The 19,505-nt window shown below is 41.8% G+C and overlaps 1 protein-coding gene across 1 annotated transcript; it reads left to right on the top strand.

Annotated features, from left to right (window-relative positions):
- Nucleotides 1-1,223: 1,223 nt before the first annotated feature.
- On the top strand, nucleotides 1,224-9,791 carry LOC103812081. Its single transcript, XM_009085087.1, has 2 exons — nucleotides 1,224-1,294; nucleotides 9,074-9,791. The coding sequence occupies exons 1-2, from the start codon at nucleotides 1,278-1,280 to the stop codon at nucleotides 9,357-9,359; spliced, it is 303 nt and encodes a 100-aa protein (XP_009083335.1). The 5' UTR covers nucleotides 1,224-1,277; the 3' UTR covers nucleotides 9,360-9,791.
- The last annotated feature ends 9,714 nt before the right edge of the window (nucleotides 9,792-19,505 follow it).

Here is a 19,505-nt window from a genome sequence, read left to right as displayed (position 1 = left end):
TAGCTCAGGCTGCTTGGAGAGCAGATAGTGGGTCTGGAGGAAAAAATAATTTTTTTCTAGCATTTCAGAAGACCTGGGTATGCAAAGTGTCTCATGTTCCAGGAGTAGAGCCTATGTTTCACACCCTGGTTTTGGTGTTTTGCAAGTGTCCACACATGACACTGTCCAACCTCACAGTAGCTGGTGACATTGCTGACGCTGTACTTAGCATCTCGGGGCAGGTAGCTTGAGCAGATGATAGGTTACCTGGATAGAGACTCAGTGTCCATGAATGCCTGTGGTATGACAGGATATGCAGCATGTCCTCAGTGTCAGATGTCTGCTTAAAAAGGGTTTGAAGTACTCCAAACCCAGTTTCTTCTGAGATCATACTAATGACCTTATGTGAGAGAGTGAGACTTCTGCAAGGAACCTTAAACCAAAGTGCCACTAATAAACTTGTGCACAGAGAAACAACACTGCAGTTTTTGGTGCATTTCTCTACTGTTGTTTCTGTGGAAGTCTTGGATGCTTTCTTTTGCAAAGCCCTTCAAAGGCAAAGTTTTACACGAGAAAGTTATGACCTGTGAGTACTTGCATGTCTGTCTGGGACAGATCTCAGTTTCTGCTGGAAGGAATGGTTTCCCCTTGGAACAAAGGAATACATACATATATATATGTGTGTGTGTATGTATGTGTGTATATATATAGATAGATAGATAGATCATAATCGCAAAAGTGACTACAATCAACTTTTTTTCCTCTGTTATACAAAATTAATGCAGTTTGACAGCTGGTAGTCACAGTGATTTTGCTGTCATCTGACTGCTGTTTTACCGGTGGTGTTTAACTATGCTCAAAATAGGTTTGCTGTGGTTGAGAGACTTTTAGAAGAACCAAAGTGAAGCGACAGCAGGGACGAACATTCCCAAGGCGAAATGATAGGGTCTGTGTTTCAGCATAGTACATCAGTTTTGCACAATTTATTTCTGTGCTTCAATTAGTATTGCAGTTGTTGTATTTGCACCAACTTTAATTATTTTTAATATTTTGAAATGTTTCTTTTAATCTTGCTGCATAGGAATCTGAATTATCTTACAAAAATCAAGGTGATTTTGGTAGCTTCTTTATTGCTTAATTCACTACAGTGAAGAAACTATCACTTTATTTACATATGTGCATAAAATGACATGTGCTTGTGTTTCACAAATGGTGACTTTTTTCTTTTTCTCATATTTAGGAAGGCTGTGGAAGAGTTACTTAAAGAGGCAAAACGTGGGAGAACCAGAGCTGAAACAATGGGAGCTATGGGTTGGTAAGTTGTGCCAAGAGGAAATGAATGCTATCATCGATGCCAAAATAAGTTTTATATTTAATGCGTTACATAAGTCTCTACCTTTTTATGTGTTCCATGTTTAAATAATTTGTCTTCATTCACATATTAATTTGGGCAAAAATCCAAGTCTAGATAAGAAAGAAGTTATAGTAAATTCTGTCTGCATGAAATCGCTTGTCTGAGTGGGTTGAAATCAAAGCTGTTGGAAAACTGGGAATAGCTTTGTGATAATAGCTTCCTTATAATAGGTGGAATTTCAAAGTTTGGTTTGGAACCTCATGAGTCTTTAAAATACTGGGTATCTTCAGTGTGCATGTACTTACATACTGGTCACATGTTCCTGGGTTAGATTCCATTTTAAGTGAAAAGAATCCATAGCCTGACAAAGAAACCTAAAGCCTTATATCAATAAAAATAATAAACTGTCTTTTAGTAGAGAATCCATGTGTAAATTGTAGCCAAAAATGAACTCAACATATAATCCACTTTTGGAGGGAAGTTATTTTTCAATACTGAAAAAAACCCTAAACCCCAGGGGCTAATTTGTATAGCAAGTGGGAAAAGAATCACAGTATCTAATTCTTAAGTGAAACACAACATTAATTGCTCAATGTGGTATTTCAGATTTTACAGCTAGATTATCATGGAGTGTAATGCATGCAATTGTAATTAAAGAAGTAATAACGTGCTGAGAAGAGTTATTCATCTTAAAATAATGCATATGGCTTCGATAAGAAGCTATTTGATCTAGGGATGTTCACACAAGTAGTGCACCAGTTGACTGCATTAAATTCATTTGCAGATAAGGTTTGGCTGCCTTCACCAACAGTAGTAAAAGATAAGCCTGAGTTGTTAATTAAGTTCTCAGCTGATTTCTTGGCTGTGTTTGTTTTAGTAGCTCTGAAGAGATTAAAATAGTGTCTTTCTGAAAAAAAGGTTGTTCATTTACATTTTCTAAACAAGTTTGAGGTTTTTTTGTATGTTTTACTCAGTATTTCTTCTAGGGAGGCAGTTCATACCCTTTATGATAAAATAGCTTAATTGGTTTAAACCTGTTGAGTTGCTGTAGCTGTGCTGATGCACAATGTTTTTACCTTGTCAGCCTTTCCAATTGGCCAGGTAAACCAGTACATATAATTAGCACCACGAAGTGTTGTGTGCATCCAGTCACTGTGAATTTGCAAGTTAATTCCAAGCATGAAGACTGCAGATTTCTGCTGGGAGATAACCAAGTGTTCCTGTGGAACTTCACTGCCACCTATGCAGTCTGAAATACCTGCCAGGGATGTGTATGGGCTTCTGCTCCTGGGTCTGGCTACTTCTTATTCCTCGTCTGTAAGAGTAGTGGGCCTGTTCAGCTGGCTGTTCAACTCAGGGTAACATGCAGTTGGCTAAAGCCTGATGCCCAAGTCCTGCCAGAATAGGATAGCCAAGGGTAATCTGTTCCACAGAGCAGCTGCAGATTCCACTAGAGTGTCTGGCTAGTCCAAGGTTGTGTTAAAGGTGGAGGAGGGAGAGGATTGTCAAGAAGGCTTCAGGCAAAGGAAGGCTGTTGACATAGGGGTTGACGTGGTGATATTCTGAACTGAGACTGTTGAGGATCCTTTCGATTGCAGAAGTACATGAGAATAGCTATACCGAGTCAAGCATAGGATCCATTTCTGCAGTGCTGTTTCTCCATCAGTGGCCAATGCCCAGTGCCTAGGAAGTGCTTTTGTGAATTTTTTTCTTTCTGAATACTCTATATAGTACCTTCTTCAAGGTACTATTCCAGCTTTGGGCTGTCTGTGGCTCACATTATAAAGCTCCTAGCGATGATGTTTTCATATGTGCCACATCCCTGGGGATTTTTCCCTCTCTGAATTTATCCTTAGAGAGACTGGTAGTAATCCCATTTGTCACAAATCTGCTGCTGTGGAGTTTGGCATAGACTGGTGTACAGCTGGTGTGTATAGCCGTAAGGAAGGTATAAAGCCCCCCATAGGCAGACTCCCAGTAAGTCTTTGCTGTCTAGTTCTGCAGACTCAACAGACAGAACAGCAGCTGCAAGCTGTCACTATTTTCATCCCTTTGATATTTTCATGCCCTGTGGTGCTGTTCTGGTCCTTCTGAACCATCAACTAGGTATTGCATGAGATACTTGGAAGAAAACTATGCTTAGTTGAGTATGATGCTCCAGCAAAATGCCATCAGATTTAACTGATCCTGAAACAAAGTAAACCTTGAAGGGCTTCAGGGATTACATCCAGGGCTGACATGTAACCTTGCAAGATACAACTATTGAGAGGAAAGCAACTGCTGCTCTGAGCTCTGTGGATAGCGAACAAAATGAGCAGAAAAGTGAGTTCATTAAAATCTGTATTAGTAGGCCAGATCCAGGAAAGCATCACTGATAGAAGCAAAGACAAGGTCATCACCAACTTGTCTAAATGCATGGTGGTAACAGGTGAAACACAAAACCTTCCTTCCTTGCCACACTTTGCTGATTCCAGTTTATGTTGTTTTCCAGCACCTGTTGAATACTGGGAAATACATTTCTGGAGTCAATGGCATTTGACAGGAGTTGGTTAAGGGGAGGTGTATGGAGAAGTGGGATTCCTGGGGATGAACTGTATGGCACATACTGCTACAAAGGAGTGGTGTCTGCTGGTGGATGTTGATGGCAGCAATCCTTAGCCAGCAAGCCTCTGCACACTGTATGGGACTACTTTCAGGTGCAAGCCATTGCTCTGTTATCTTCAGAGTGATTAGTTCTCCATAGCTCAAGTGCACTATTTGAAGAAGTTCCACAAGCACCCCTGCCTAAGTTTTTACTGTCTCATCATTTGAGATGCATAGTCAGCTGCTGTTTGAGCCTAAAAGGCAAGAATCCAAGCTAGCTTAGCTGACAGGTACAGAAAAAAATATACAAAGCAGTCATCCTTTAGCACACAGTCTCTGACAAAAAGACTCAGTTTTCAAATATGAGGCAGTGTTGCTAGTATTTCTTCCAGTTTGGGAATGTTTTGTCAGTGTTACATTGTCCTACAAGTTTAATGTGGATGACATTGGCAGGTACTGCAACCTGTGCAGGTTAGTCTAGTTAGAAGAAAGGTTTGTCCCTGTTTGGGACAAGCAACCAGCAGGAAGGTTGACAGTGATATCATGCAAGGAAGGGAAGGGAAATTATCTGAGACTCTCTGGACATGGACCAACTGTCAATGTTGCAAATGGGCAGCATGAGCTCTTGGTTAAGTCTTAGCTCACTGGCCTCCATGCTCTCAGGACCGCTCAGATAGGCAGTATCTAGGTCTATGATAAATTAGTCCAAGAAATACTGGATATTCATATTTGTAGACTTCACATTATTGGCTCTTGAATATTGACTTGTTTCATGGATGTCCTTGAGATTCTTGCTCTCACAATGCAGTATTTCTAGTTCCTGCAATGCTCCTTTTGAGTGTATTCTATGGCTGTAGTGATTCTTGTTGGGAGTCTCCTACATCCTCATGATAACACATGATGTAGATCCTGCTGATGGTGTGTCTGGTTCAAGCATTAGTATGCCTAATCACAAGGAAATGTGTGAGAGAAGGGAAGGGGAGGATAGCATAAGAATATTTGAAATGGTTAGGTAAGTCTATCCTTGTTTCATCAGAGGCTATTGGACACAGATGGAGTAAGGGTATAGGATATTTGAGTTTCTAGGTTGTGCTTTTAGGTAAACTCAAACTAAAAGTTTAGCTTTTCTGAGGTGTTTCTCTTGTTCCTATGTACATAATTCATAAGCTTCTTTATGGCAGTCGAGTTTGGTCCATTTTAAGTGGCTGTTCTGCTTTAATTGAGAAGGGCAGTTAAAATGCCATAAAAGATACTGTGTGGAAAAAAGTTCTAGATGCTTTTTTTTCTCCAGTGTATAGGTCCGATCTTGAAAGATGCTTGTAGCATGTGAGCTAAAGCTAAACTGAATGTAGCCTTCTTGTCTTACTTGAAAAGCTTATGTAAAATAAGAAATGGAAAACAGGATATTTTTGGATGGTTTGTTCAGCTCTGCATTGTAAAAGCAGATGAAATTATGAAAAGACAAATTCTGGAAGCATTAAATTATTTTTAACTCTCTTTTTTGTAAAGCAAACCTAAAATTGCTTTCATTCCTATAGATAGCTTTCTGTTCAATTCCAAATCTGTTACAAGTACAGCAGAATACAAAATAATGATGATGAGGACACCGGAACTGTAAAATGCTGTATCACATCTTGTCTATGAATGGATGTTGTGTGACTGTGGAGAAACACTGCAGTATGATTCCCATACATCTCTTTCATTTGAATGTGAGAAGGAGGAGGAGAAACAAGGTACAGATAGAGATTGCAAAGTAGATATGCTAAAATCTTTTAATCAGGGCACATGTTCCCATCCCAAGTCAAGCTGGCACTGGAACAGGTTGCCCAGAGAAGCTGTGCACGTTCCATCCCTGGAAGTGTTTTAAGGCCAGTTTGGATGGAGCTCTCAGCAACCTGGTCTAGTGGAAAGTGTCCCTGTCCACAACAGGAGGGCTGGAACTAGGTGATTTTTAAGGTTCCCCCCCAACCCAAACCATTCTATGGTTCTACAAAGTCCTGCCAGCTGTACCTAGCTGCCAAGACCATATTTAAAAGCTTGCAGTGTCCTCCCAGGCATCCTCTTTTGTGAGGTCCCTGTGAAAGGACAACAGTGTAGATTAGTTGGTTTGGCAAAACAACCTGTAGCTGCTTTGTTTATTTGCCTTCAGTCAGTCTTCTATTAAGTACAGTGTTTGCCATGGCAGTTTGGAAATGGTAGAAATGTACTTGTCTGTTCATCCGTAGTGAACTTTGTTTCCCAGAAATACATTTTTTACTCTGCATGATGAGGCTGATGAGTGTGCCAAGCCTGTTTGATATGTCCAGTAACTCAGCAGAGAAAAGACCATGGTGCATGGCACTCTGCTCTTGTGTCTCAAATGGTGTCAGCATGGTTCTACTGTCAAGAACCTGTACGTACACTTCTGTGCTGAAGTACACTGCTACACTAGATGGCAGGTGTCTGTTGCAAATGCTGTGTTACTGCACAGAATTTGACCTAAAATGTCAAAAGTGAAGTTAAGATTTGACCTATGTTCACAATAATTAATTTAATTTTTTTTTTCAAAATGCAGTGCATTGCATTGTCTTGGTCATTGCACAGTGGAGATATTTTGGGGTGTGTGAGACTTATCTGTGGAGGGAGGCAAGGCTCTGTTGGTAAGAATAGCTTGGTTTAGCTTATTGGAGCATGCAAAGCAGAAAGTGAACCTTACACTGAGTGAATCCACTGCTGCAGAGCTGGAGTCTGCTTTGCAGTGAGAGTGCTGTAGCAGTACAGGTTGCATGCTTGCTGTGGTCACAAGCAGCCCTGCTTGGGGCACAATTCAGAACCTGGATGTTCTTTTAACATGTCTGTCTCTTTGTTTGTTTGTTTCATAAGGAAAAGCTTCTCAAATCTGTTCTATGTCACTGTTTACTAGTCAGCAGTGTGGTGTTCAACCTTGCACAGGCTGAGCTTGACTCCCAGACCTTCAGAACTCACACTGAGGACAAAGCTGTCAGTGAATGGACTGTTGCAGGATTAGGCCCTACAGCAAGCCAAAGGCTTGTCTTTGAGGATTTCAATTTTCTCACTGTTAGAAATGCTCTCAAAGTTATCAGTGGATTAATACAGTTCACTTTTAATCTTCACAGTTCCATATATACCATGGATATATGTAAACATGGGCTTGTGTGTCTGCATGTGCCATACAGTTCATTTCCTTTAAGACTTAAAGGCAGAATTTCCTTTGTTGAGGTCTGAGGTCAACAAAACTAAGAACTAATTTTTTCTTCAGTGTCATGACTTACTGCTGCTCTGTGAAAGTCTGGTGGCTCAATTTTATTGCTGTATGATGGTGAGCTAATGGCATCTCCTAGCTGACTTTCAAGTCGTGTACTTCTCATCAGTTTTCATTCATAGTATAGCTTAGGCAGCACTCATAGTGTCAAAAAGAAAGAAATACTTCAGCCAGATGAATTTTTTTAGGACAGACTGCCTCATTCTTGCACTATATATATTAGTGCTTAAATCAATACATTAACTCTTAAGAAAAACCAAGAAGGAGAAGAAATGTGAAATGGTTTTTGCCTGGATGCAGCCTAGAGAAAGCTGCCACCGTCAGTAGGAAAGGTTGGGGTACAACAGTTTAATGTTTGCATAAGACATACAGAGGACTTAAAATGTTGGCTGGTTTGTGTTATGTATTGAGTGTAACCTGTGCCATGGGGTGTTCAGCACCATGTTCATAGGTGATGTAGCTTGAAGCAGAAACCCTGTTCGACTGACATTTATTGGCCTTGTGTTTTAACTCAGTAATACTATTGTCTCCTGAATTTACAAAGCAGCTATACTAGATCAAGATCTAGATGATTTTTTTTAACCAGAATTTGAGGAAAATAGGTTTCTATGCAGAAAGTTTAGAAAATTCTAAAAGTAGCTATGCTATAGAAATGTGTCAGGAAATACCTAGTGGAAGTAACACAGTATGGATGTTCAGTGTGTGCTTCTAAAATTACTCTCCAGAGTTCTCTGGAGACTTAGGACAAGAACATTTGTCAGGAATGTTTACTAGGCAGACGTGAAGCGAAACACCAGGGTAAATGCCATGTCCAGTTAAAACTCATGAAGTATGCTAAATAATTAGATGTGATCTTTGTTGCAATTTGCTTGTTTTTCTGATACCTCTGATTATTCAGAGCTGTCAAAGGTTTTTAAATAGTCAGGATACAGTTTCTATACCTACACAAAATATTCAAGTAGGATAGATGATCCTAACATTGTGGTGTTGGGATTCCTTGGCTCCGTGGTTGATTCAATGAGTGGCACCGTGTTCTCCACAGCTCTGATTTCTTCAAAGTTATCCCGTAACTTCTCTCAAAGATGTTCTAAAGACAAACATCACAGTGGCTCCAACTATAAACAAAGTCTTTAGAGTGATTTCTGCTTTCTGTAGGAATATATTCAAACTCGGTTTTTTCTCATTTCATTCTTTAAGAGATGATAAATTGGGCATGAGTACAGCTGATGCCAGAAGGTAAATGAAATGGATGATACTTGTTTACTAAAACTAGCTGGTAAATTATGTGGAAGAGTGTTAAGCTGCAAGAGGAGAAAGTCAGAAAATATAGAAGACAGTTGGATAAGTATCCTTTCTGTTCAAGAAAAACAAATAAAACATTTTTGTTTGGTGGTTGCCAGATAAAAGTTAAAATTGGTGTGCCTCATGCATGTTTTATTGCTACAGCTGTTTGGGTTCTTCGTGCAAGGGTATCTTACTTTCTGAATATCACAGTTCTTTAGATACCACTGACTTCAGAAGATTGTGATCTTTATAAGTCATTCCTATTTGATTTAGAATGTTACTAAATATTTGATTCCTGAATATCTAAGTTAAGAATCATCAACCTTAAAATATATTGCCATCCTCTGCTTCCCCCTGCACACACTACCTTGTGAAAATCATGTGGATTTTCACTGTGTTGAAGTAAGATTATTTTCTTTCCATAAAACGCAAGACAAAAGGAGAATGGAGAAAACCTTGAACATATTTTTCTGTACTGAGAGTTTACACTAGGTGGCATGCAAGGAAAGCCAGAATCACAAACCTGTCTTAAAATTACTGAAGTTAAAATCTCAGACTTGTTTCAGAATGTTTTTATCTTGTCTTTTGATCACTTTTAAATGTCTTTACAGGTTGAAATGTCCTCTTGCTGGTACAAATAAAAGATTTCTTATTAATACCATCAAAAACACATTACCGTCTCAAAAGGAACAAGACCAAGAACGTGAGCAAAAGGAAGACAATAAGGAGTCTGAGCCAAGCAAAAGCAGGAAAGAAGAAAAACCAAAGAAACGCAGAATTCACCCATATACACCCAGCTTTCAGTCCAGAAGGAGAGTCAGCCGCTCTCCTCCACGGCACCAAAGCAGGAGCCAGCACGCAAAGGATAAGCATGAAAAGCGATCAAGCAAGCGATGAGGAGAGTGACGAGTGTGTGTTGTTACAAGCCAGCAATGTCATTAAGTGTAGGACAGCAGGGATGTCTCACTGTTTCAGGAAGATATGCTGTTCAAACTTGAGCTTTGAAACAAGTGGCTTGTGTGAGAAGTAACCTTGGGGTAGCTTTAGAAAACTTTTCTTTGGGACCTTTAAGAAAAAAGCAAAGCGCAACATAAATCTTTCAGTCGTTTTAGAACAGACATTCCTTTCCCTTTGCTCCATTCCTCTCTCCCCTTCTGATTAATCTTAGGGTCTTGGTGATGGAGCGTGATGTGTGTCACTGTCTGATACAACTCATTTAGTCATGTCACTCTTTTTGAAATAAATTTAAATTAAGCAGAAATCTATTTATTGTGTGAAGTTTGCAGAATTTCTTTGCTGCTAACCAATAAAGAAGTTTTGCTTATCTGGGTTAGTTTAGTTTTACAGAATCTAGAAGGGAAGGCTGGTCAGTGTCTGGCCATGCATATGCATTTTGTATAGAATATGAGAGATTGCTTTCTTTAGTATAAAAAGAGCAAATTTTAAATGGACAACACTGGTTTAGCTTTCCAGGAGGAACTACCAGGAAATACTGATTTTTGCTTGTTATTGTATATTCACAAACCTGTCGTAGATAATAAACATTACCCCTAAAAAGCCATAACTGCAATAATTGTCTCTGTTTAGACTTCTCTCTGTAAGGAAGTAGTTTGAATAGTCTGTTGTCACGGTGCTTTCAAAACAAACCCTGAATACAAAATTTTTGTGTTCTCTGTCCACTGCTAGGAAGTTTCCAAGTAAATGTGTAATACTAAAAGTGCAGAGGTGATGTTTTGAAACAGTCAAATGCTCACTTTCCAAACCTAAGTGGCAATTCTGTAGTGGTTCAGTTTTTAGACTCGTGGCTGGGAGCACAAGTAATACACATCAGCGTATTCTGCGTCTCATTTCTGTTGGTGTTACAATAACAAACTTCTGTGGGAAGTATTTTGTATTTCACTGTCCTCAGAAATAATTGTTTTAAACGTAGATTTCAGTTTTTAAGTGTGTTGACAATAAAATCGAAAATGTTCATTGAAGGTGCCTTGTCGAGTTGATGCTTTTAGTGGGTTCCTTAACTGCAATGTACTTCTCCTGCAAGGGCAGGGGCCGAGGGCTGCGTGGTCCTTCTGCCTTGAGTCGGGGCAAGAGTGCCACCTATAGGCGGATCTGCGCCTCGCCTGGCTCCCTTACCCGTCTCCTGGGAAGCTCATGTTAGGTACGACATGGGAAGAACAAAGTGGAGATCTGCTGTGGCTCAATTTTGGTGCATGTGCTGGGAATTACTCTTCTGAGTAAAGGGAAGGTAGTTAAGCTGGCATTGAGCCCACCAGCGACTGCCAGGGTCTGTGTATCCAATGAAGTTGGGATGCTTTTACATTTCCACAGAGGAGTTGTGGACAGTTCCTCTATTTCCCTGCAGGAAACATAGCACTAGAATAGAAGTCCCAATGTTTCAGAAAATTTGCGACAATTTCACTGGGATCAATGAAAAGGTAGTATCTTAGGAGAATGTAGGACTGTCTTTGGTTTAAATAAACAAATGTGGCTTGCAGTCCTTATTTTGCTGGTCGCTGGTGGTGTGCTCCTTACTAACCCATCTTGGAAGGACTGAGACTGTAATACAGGCTGGGCGCTGCTGCAGATTCTCTGCTGGATGGATGTGACTTTGCAGCAGAGAATTCATCACACTATTGGTCAGGATTTGGACTGGAGATGTTCCACAGAAGAAATTCATGTGAATTTTTGCTAGTCTGGCTTCTGCTGGTAATATGCTGTCTTGAGAGCTTGCAAGGCTCAGGCCTTCAAACAGCTGTTTAGGATAGGGGCTGTTGTTTGTTCTATATTTATTTATGCCAGGTGCTCAAGTAGGTAAAGTTATTAGGCAATGCTGTCAGAATTCATCTGAATTGTTGATAGTGTTTACATACTGGAAATACTCAACTAAAGGATCTGATATAACCTACACAACTGGGGAAAGCCTGTTTTCATCGGTGGTGGTGGTAGCTACAGATCTAATTCCACTTGTTTCTGACTTGCAAAACAGGCAAATTATTGATCTTGCATTGGTTAATTCCATCTTCTGATGCTGTTTTTCATAAATGTAAAGAATGAAACCAAGATCCTCTGCTGCTCATTAACTTGTTAAGGTCACTCTTCACAGAATTACAGAATGGGTAAGATTGGAAAGGAGCAGAGTGATCATCTGCTAATCACTTTTAAAATAGAAAATAGGGTGTGTAAAGCCAGGTTTGTATTGTGTCTGCAGTAGCTCATATTTTTCATCACCAGCATCATGTTTATAGTGTATCTTAAAGATAATATTTAACCCTGAAAATTAACACTTGAACATGACTTTTCAAAATGTGTGACTGCTGTAACTCAGATCATTTGTTACATGTAAAAGTGTGTAGTCCTTAAATACGTAAGTAAACACTGTGTTCTTGGTCTCAGCTGCCCAGAGTAGTGCACTGTAGCCTAGTTACTTGCATGGGGGGGAAATGCACCTTACATTAGTGTTGCTGCAGTGGTACTTCAAAGACATTTTGTGTTTAGCTGTGAACTCCCAATGTTGTCTGTGTTTAGTTTCAGAGAACAATGTGTGGGTAACCAAGTTTATTCGAGTGAAGCTACTCTCTTGCCATAGCCAGAACTTCTTTATTAGACTTCATTATTATGTTGGACAGATATCCTCCCAATGTTCATTTTCATCACTCTGATACTGAATGTAGATCACAAAACAATGTGTTGGAGGAGAAAGCATTTTACAATTAGTCTTCATTAAAAATACTTTTGGTAGTTTTGACTGTCAGGGATATAGTAATGTGCAGTTCTTATATTCATTGTACAGTCTCTTCTCTTTTGTAAATCCAATTTGGATTATTTACAATGAATCATGAATGTCCAAGAAAAGCCAAACAGGTTTCATGTATAACATGGCTTAAAGGCAAAACCAGAACCTGTTTTTTAGACTGTATCAGTCTAAAACAGAAGCTTCTTGAGGTGCAGTTGTGTGTTCCTTAGTGATCATGAAATTTCTGCAGAAAACGAGTTAACAAAGGAGATGTAAATGTTTGTAGATCAATGGAATAATGTAGCAGGAGGGGGTTGCTTTTCCTGCACAGAACTGTTTGGGGTTTTTTGTGGCTGTGAGTTGATCACCGAGGAGCATGTTTCCTCTCCTGTCCTATCAGAGCTCTCATTAATAGTTATGTGCTTTTGGTTAATTAAACTGGAACAACACAAAAGTAGGCTTGCTTGGATAAGTAGCAAGAAAACATATATGGATTGTATTTGGAGAAGGATTTTATTCATTTTACCAGTGGAGTCACTGATCCACCAAATCTTTATTCATGTGAGTGATCTTTGCACTTGCAAATAATCCTGTTGTAGCTCACCGTCTATGAATGAAACTCTTGTCTGCATTAATATACACTGTTTTACTGACTGTCAATAGGAAGTAATCAAGAGTAGATGGTAAAAAGTACATAGATTCAATTTAAAAACAACAAAATAAAACCCGTCTAAAAACAAGCCTTAAAATTTTGCAAACTATATATTCACACTCCCTTTTCCAAATACAATAGTCTTAAAATGAAAAAAAAACCTCAAATACTTTTATGCCAAATATTTAGCAGCTTCTCAGAGTCTCAAATGAAGATTGTGGTTGTATCTTCCTTGTTTATTTTACATCATTTCAGTATTGCTTAGACTCTACATTTATTAAATATGGTTTTAATCACTCTCAGGCTGTTACCCCTCACCTTATAAAATGTTTCTCGAAGGCTGAATCTGTGTTGAATCTCAAAACATTGAATCTCCATCTGTATGCAACAAAAATAAACTTTGATTTGTAAGAGAAAGCAAGAATATGCTATTTTTACACAAAATTGCTGTTCATACAATATTCACTGCTACCCAAAATGATGAGCCTTGTGTTACAGCTGGAATGTTGAGGCTAAGGGATGGTGTAAGTTCTGCATAGTTCTGCCAAGAGGGATATGTATCTTTTATATAGCGGTCACATAGGTCCAGCTGTACAAACATTATGTGGGAAGCAGTGTGGTGCCTTGGGGAGGGGATATAGGTTGTTATAGGTCTCTGAAGAAGAGTTCAGTTCCTCATCTACAACTTCCTTGTAGGCTCTTAGGCAGGTTTTCTCATTGGATATGTCTGTACCATAATGAATAGGCTTTGCATGGTCATAAGCACTGTAGGCTGTTTCTCACCCACTTTCCATTCTCTTGGCTGCCCTGCAGGTGGCCATCAGCTTCCCTGTGTGGCTGTTCGGTAAGGTCCCACAGGCTTCTGCAGCCCTTTGGCCTCCAGACACAGTAGGCATCACTGCTATGAGCCTTGACTGTGGGCATGGACACACCACAACCAAGTGAAGCTTTGGCATTGAGCAGGGCAGGATTGGGGCTTAGCTTCATGTCCATCGTGGGGATTTGAGATGTAGGAATACCCAGCATAGATATGTAGGGATGCTTTGGGAAAATCACATCACAGCCTCATGTTGGTAACCTGAGGTACTCTGTATGCCCATGAAGCACCATTATGGTCGGGAGTATGGCATGACAAACAGATTCATGTTCTGCCATCTCAGTGTCATTGCAGGCTGGAACACTCACAAAAAGTGCCTTACAAGGATATGACACTACAGTCACAAAGGCAAAAATCAAAACTTTGTCAGAAAGAGAAGGCAAAGGTATCTTTATTGGTGTGAATAAGAGAAGGCTGTCTAGACCACTGTAGAATACCAGCATAACTGAGGACTTAATTGAGCTCTAAGTCTTAAAAGTACAGCCACAGAGAGCTGACAGAGCAGAATGGAAATCCTGCTGCTGTGTGCCACCCTCCCACCCCCAGCGGTTTAGCTTATGTGGGAGGCACCCTGACTACCCCATTGCATCCCATTCCTTTTCCCTTAGGTGGCAAACACATCATATTAAGAGTCTTTCCTGCTCTCTCATCAGTTCTGGCACATCTCATGTCTATGCTGAGATGGCAAAGATCCTTCATGTTTGTCAACTGTAAGGCTAAAGACCCAAGCTTGGTGGAGTTCATTCTGATACTAGTCACAAACATATGGTTATTAGAATAACAAAGAAAAACTAACACATGCTGCAGCTACTTAATCATTGATCCTTTAAAATTGTATGTTTAACAGTTTCAGTAAAGTTCACCTTCTAGAGATTCTCCCTCGGTTCGTGCCTGTGTGGCCACAGCTCCAGCCAATTGGCCACTGCAGGGCTCCAGTTTACGTGTGTTCGGTTTTGCCATGGAGGATCTGAAAGAACATGGGCACAGGACCATGGTATGAAAGGGAGAATGCAGGGACATGGCCTATTGTTTACTGCAATCATTGGCCAGAGTGTTCTTAGCATTGTCTCAGTTCTTCCTCCTGCCAAGCAAGAGCACACACCTTTCCTCCAGCCAGTCATATCCCTGGTCCTCTGCTCACCATGAAACCCATGGCCCAGCCAGGCTGTCTGTGCTTCCCTGGAATACACAGGTGGAATGGCCAAAGCCTGCAGAAAGTGCTACAGCAGCAATATCACACACAGCTCAATATCAGTTACGTAAATACAACCAAATCCTGATTTTGGGAAACATGGGTGGGCATTCTGCTTGAGACTCTGCCTTCTGAATTCTCTAGCTTTTCCTGGAAAGAAACTGCCTGTGTCTTTTAAAATATCCCACAGGGGATGAAAGTTAGCTCAACACTAGTCGTTCAAAATTTCTCAGAGAAAGAAAAATGCCAGCAAGCAGCTAATCCGTCAGTAACAGCAAAACCCAACAGTTGCTGGTAATGAACTGTTATTTAAGTTCGATAATGAGAATAATAAGAAATGAATACAACACGTGAAGGAAACCAAGGCTCTACATGAGTGATTACTTCATCTCAATTCTTTATATTATATTCAAATACAGTTTTCTCTCCCTACCATATTAGCAGACACCAGAGTAATAGCAAAAAACAAAAGGAAGGTAAGCCAAATGGTGCTGTGAATCTGGCTGTCTAAACTTTGACAACTCTGCCCACAGCAGACCCCTGAATTAAAATATCACTCTTCAGCATAAACCATTGTGTTGCTAAAGCAAGCGGAGAGGTGGTGTTGCTGTGATTTCATGGCAGTGCTGGTTCAGTTTCTAATGCTCCTCCAGCCAGTGCTGGGTAGCTAGTACCTCTCTGAACCCCTCAATGCAGAGAAGGCATTGCAAAGTCCTTGAGGAACAGAATATGTTTAGTCTAGAAAAGAGTTTGACTCTGAGTATTATCCCCTTCTTTCTCTCCTCGTCATGATTTACTAAGTTGGGGATGCCTCAAGGAGAGGCAGGTGAAGTTTCCCATGATCTGGCCCTCCCCCTCCCCCTGTAAGGACTCCAGCAAAATTCTGTGTGGAGCATGACTACTGAAAAGACCTCCTTCATGTCAAACACCTGTGACCATGCTGGTTAAATACATCTCTGGAGAAAGCATGGGCTCCTCGGAGAGTGAATGGTACCGTGTCAATGAGTAAATGCTCACTTGGCTGTATCACTGAAGTTGTGCTGCCGTCAGCAGAGCTGAGCTGGTTTGCATATGCTCAGCACCTTGCTTTGTCTCCATTGAGCCATTGACATGTAGGTTAAAGGGGGAGGGAAGCCAGAAGAGCTATGTGGCATCACAAGCAGCTCCTACTGGTGCCATTTTTTCCCTGGGGTTCACGGCTTGGGTGCTGCTTTTCCCAGGCTTCAGGGCTGCCTGTCCAGCAGTAGGATTTTGTATCACCTTTTCTTGCAGGTGAAGACCACAAGGCTCAAGGCAGGTTCTCCCTGAACTAAAATGGAAAGGGTCTGCAAATATATTGTCCCTCCATATCACTAAGCTTATATTTAGGGCAGTTCGCTACCTTATTCAAAAATTTTAGATCTATAATGTGCTTTGCAAATACATAAAAGGAATCACAAGTCCTCCATGGTGACACTTGGAATTAACAGGGTGTTGGGCAAGAGCAGGATGGAGTATCTCAGGCTTAGTGATGCATGAGCACAACTTGCCTGCAAGAAGCGCTACAGAGCTGCAGGTAGATGTACAGCTCCTTGCAACACCTGCCTGGCAAAAGGACTGAAGTTCAGTCCCACAGACAGAGAATCCCTTCCTGAGAGCAGCTCTGGGTCTGCCTCACTAATGGGGCCCGTTTAGACTTGGATCCACACAGGAATCTTCTTGCAATAAGGAAGGCACCAGCAAGGCACAGCTCTACCTTTCTGTAGCAGGACCTATTGCATCCAGCCCAGTAAGCTCCCTGTTGTCTGAGAAATGAGTTAAACTAGCAATAAGAGTCCACTGGAATGAATTTTATCTAAATTTTATTTTTCTTTCCCATTGAAAATGATTTCCCAGGCATCTCTGCCCTTGGGAAGGAACAGAGAGCCCCCACTGCACTCTCATTACTTGAGATTCACCTCCAGCCATCGCTGCCAACCTCTTTCTTTTTTTTTTTTTCTCCTTTCTAGGTTGAGTTCTTTAATAATTTCGTGTCTCTTTCAGTCTAGGCTCCAGCCTGGGAAAAACAAACCTGCTAGCCTGGCGAAAGCCAAACACATACAGCCCAATTACCAGCTTCCCCACTGTTTCTTTGGGCCGGCTGGTATTCTCCCTGCCTTTGTTTTGCTGCCTGCTCCGTGCCTCTGAGCAGCTTCCTTTGACTCCGCTCCATGCAGCCGAGCAGAACGAGATCCAGCAGGTAAACTGAGGAAGGGCTATTGTCCAGCTGCCCCTTGCCTGTGAACCACTGTGGGTTATCAGCCAGCAGAGCTTCCTGCAGGCATACCTCTGTAAAGAGCTGCTTTGCTTTCGAATTAGGGGAAAGCACGTTGTTCCTTTGTGCCTAAAACACTTGTGCATGGGGAGGGCAGCACTGGTGTGTCTCAGTAACAGCAGACCATGTGTCACGGTTAGGGTGCTGGACGTGGGTCACATCGCTTCTGCTCTGTCTGTGTGGTGTTTGTCTGTCCACCAGCCAGTGCCCTGACTGGCACTTGTCCTGACAGTCATAGGAAGAGCCAAGGAGGATGGATGGGACACTCTGTGGCTGTGTGCTCCCACAGGTCCCCGGAACGGGAGAAGATGTGTTGGAGCAGCACTGTGGGGACCTGGCCTAGCTGTCCTGTGGCAGGGAAAGAATGGTGCCCATTGTTACCTGTCAGTACAGTTTGGGAGGTGGGAAAGGGCAGGTGGGGTCTCAGCTCATGCCGTTGCCAAGCTTCCCTGCTGCAGCTGCAGGAGCATCCACCTGAAGGGTATGGGAGAGCAAACTATTTCCAAATGTGATGTATCAGCTGGATCCCCAGAAGAGCTCCTGATGAGGGGAAGGAGTAGTGTCCAGTCCTATGTCCATTTATCAGGTGGCACCAGCTTGCCCCTCTGCCCCAGCTACCTTGTCTTACTGTGACTTGAGCTCCCGTGGAGCCCAGTCTGTGCAGGTGATGAGGGCTCATGGACCAGCTCTCTGCAGAACCATTGGTATGGCCCTCCAGCTCTGGGGCTGCCACCTCACATCTGTCTGGGTGCTTTACCTTAAGTACGGCAGCCCCAGGCAAGCTGCCCATGCTGAGCCTGGGCACCCTCTGGGGTGGCACTAACTGGTGGAGCCAAAACCATGCCAGAGTGAGAAGACTGGGGTTAGGTGGGTTTCTCCCACTGACTCAGTGCAGCAGTGTAAGGGTGAGAGGTGTGGGCTACACAGCTGGCTGCTGGTACCTTTGGGAGATCAGTGTGTGCCCCAAGACAGAGTACCCCAAATGCACAGTGGCTGGGGGGCTGCTCTTTGCATTAACTAAAAATCAACTTTGAAGGGTGAGAACTGACTGGAAACAACATAACTTCTCCATCTTTCATTAGCACAGCTACAGCTCCAAATACACTTGCCCTGCTCAAGGGATTTACAGTTCATGAAGGATTTGTGTGTGGGGAGGGAGCCAGCAAGGGGAGCACCGGGGGGAAGCTTAGAATTGTTAGAACATGTCTCCATCTCAGCGCTCAGTTTGTAAAATAAATTCTTCAGGCAGGTGCTTGAATTCACAGCTTCTTCAGAGGGAATTTATCAGTCTCAGGAATATACTGGTTAAGAAACAAACCCCTATCGCCATCAGCTGCAAGGAGGGAAAAGCTAATCATCTAAACTTTACGGCAGGAGAGGTGCAGCTGTCAAAGCAATAAGGTAAATGAGTCTGAGGCTGAAATGGTTTTTGCAGCAGAACTCTGCTCCCTGTTAAATAGGGGAGATTGAACTATAGCACCATTCCACTATTCCTTGGTAATGCACCATTTTGGGGCTGACTGGGTGGTCTTAAGTCCATTGCCACAGTGGTTATATCGCTGATACCAATCAAGGCCCCGCAGCTGAGACCCTGAGTGACCTGTTTCAGCAGCTTTTTTCAAACCCCAATTCACTCATTTGTGTGGGATGCTTTTCTGCTACTTTATTTATGGGATTACATAAATGAGCCATTAAAAATGTAAATCTTCAGAACAGTTGAATAATACAGATTTAAACAATAAGCTCAGGGCGGTACAGTACAGAAACTTCCCCAAACCGGCAGTACTGCACCATCGTGGCTATGGCAACAATAGCGGGTTAGGGGAAAGAGAGAGCAAGGAGGAAAATAAAACGTCCCGGCATTGTTACAGTCACTGGCACCGCAGAAAGATTAGGGATTTTTTTTTCAGAGTATTAGAACAATAATGAAGATGTGTCATTATGCACCACAAAGGAGACCATGCCATCCCTCACATAGTGCAGGTGTCAAAACAATCAGACTGGCCACAGAATTGAGTTTAAGTGAAGTTTGTCCCACCTCACCACAAAGTGTTTAACCCTTCTAGGGCCACAGGCAACTACAGCCATGCCATGGATAGCGCATGCTCTTTCCCCCTCTCCTATGCCATTAGGCATCTGGTTTGGGCTTCTTTCTTCATCAGCAGTGGCAACAAAGTGGTGAGGAGTTTGCTGCAGGTTTTATTTGTCTCTCTTTGAGCTTAGGTCATGTTAAAGTATCTGGTGAGGCAATGACAGTGAAGAATTATATGGCGGTTTAGTTAAACCCCACTGCAGC

The sequence above is a fragment of the Acanthisitta chloris genome, unplaced genomic scaffold (assembly GCF_000695815.1).
Source record: "Acanthisitta chloris isolate BGI_N310 unplaced genomic scaffold, ASM69581v1 scaffold41491, whole genome shotgun sequence".
Taxonomy (NCBI): Eukaryota; Metazoa; Chordata; class Aves; order Passeriformes; family Acanthisittidae; genus Acanthisitta; species Acanthisitta chloris.
This window is presented reverse-complemented; position numbering and strand designations above follow the sequence as displayed.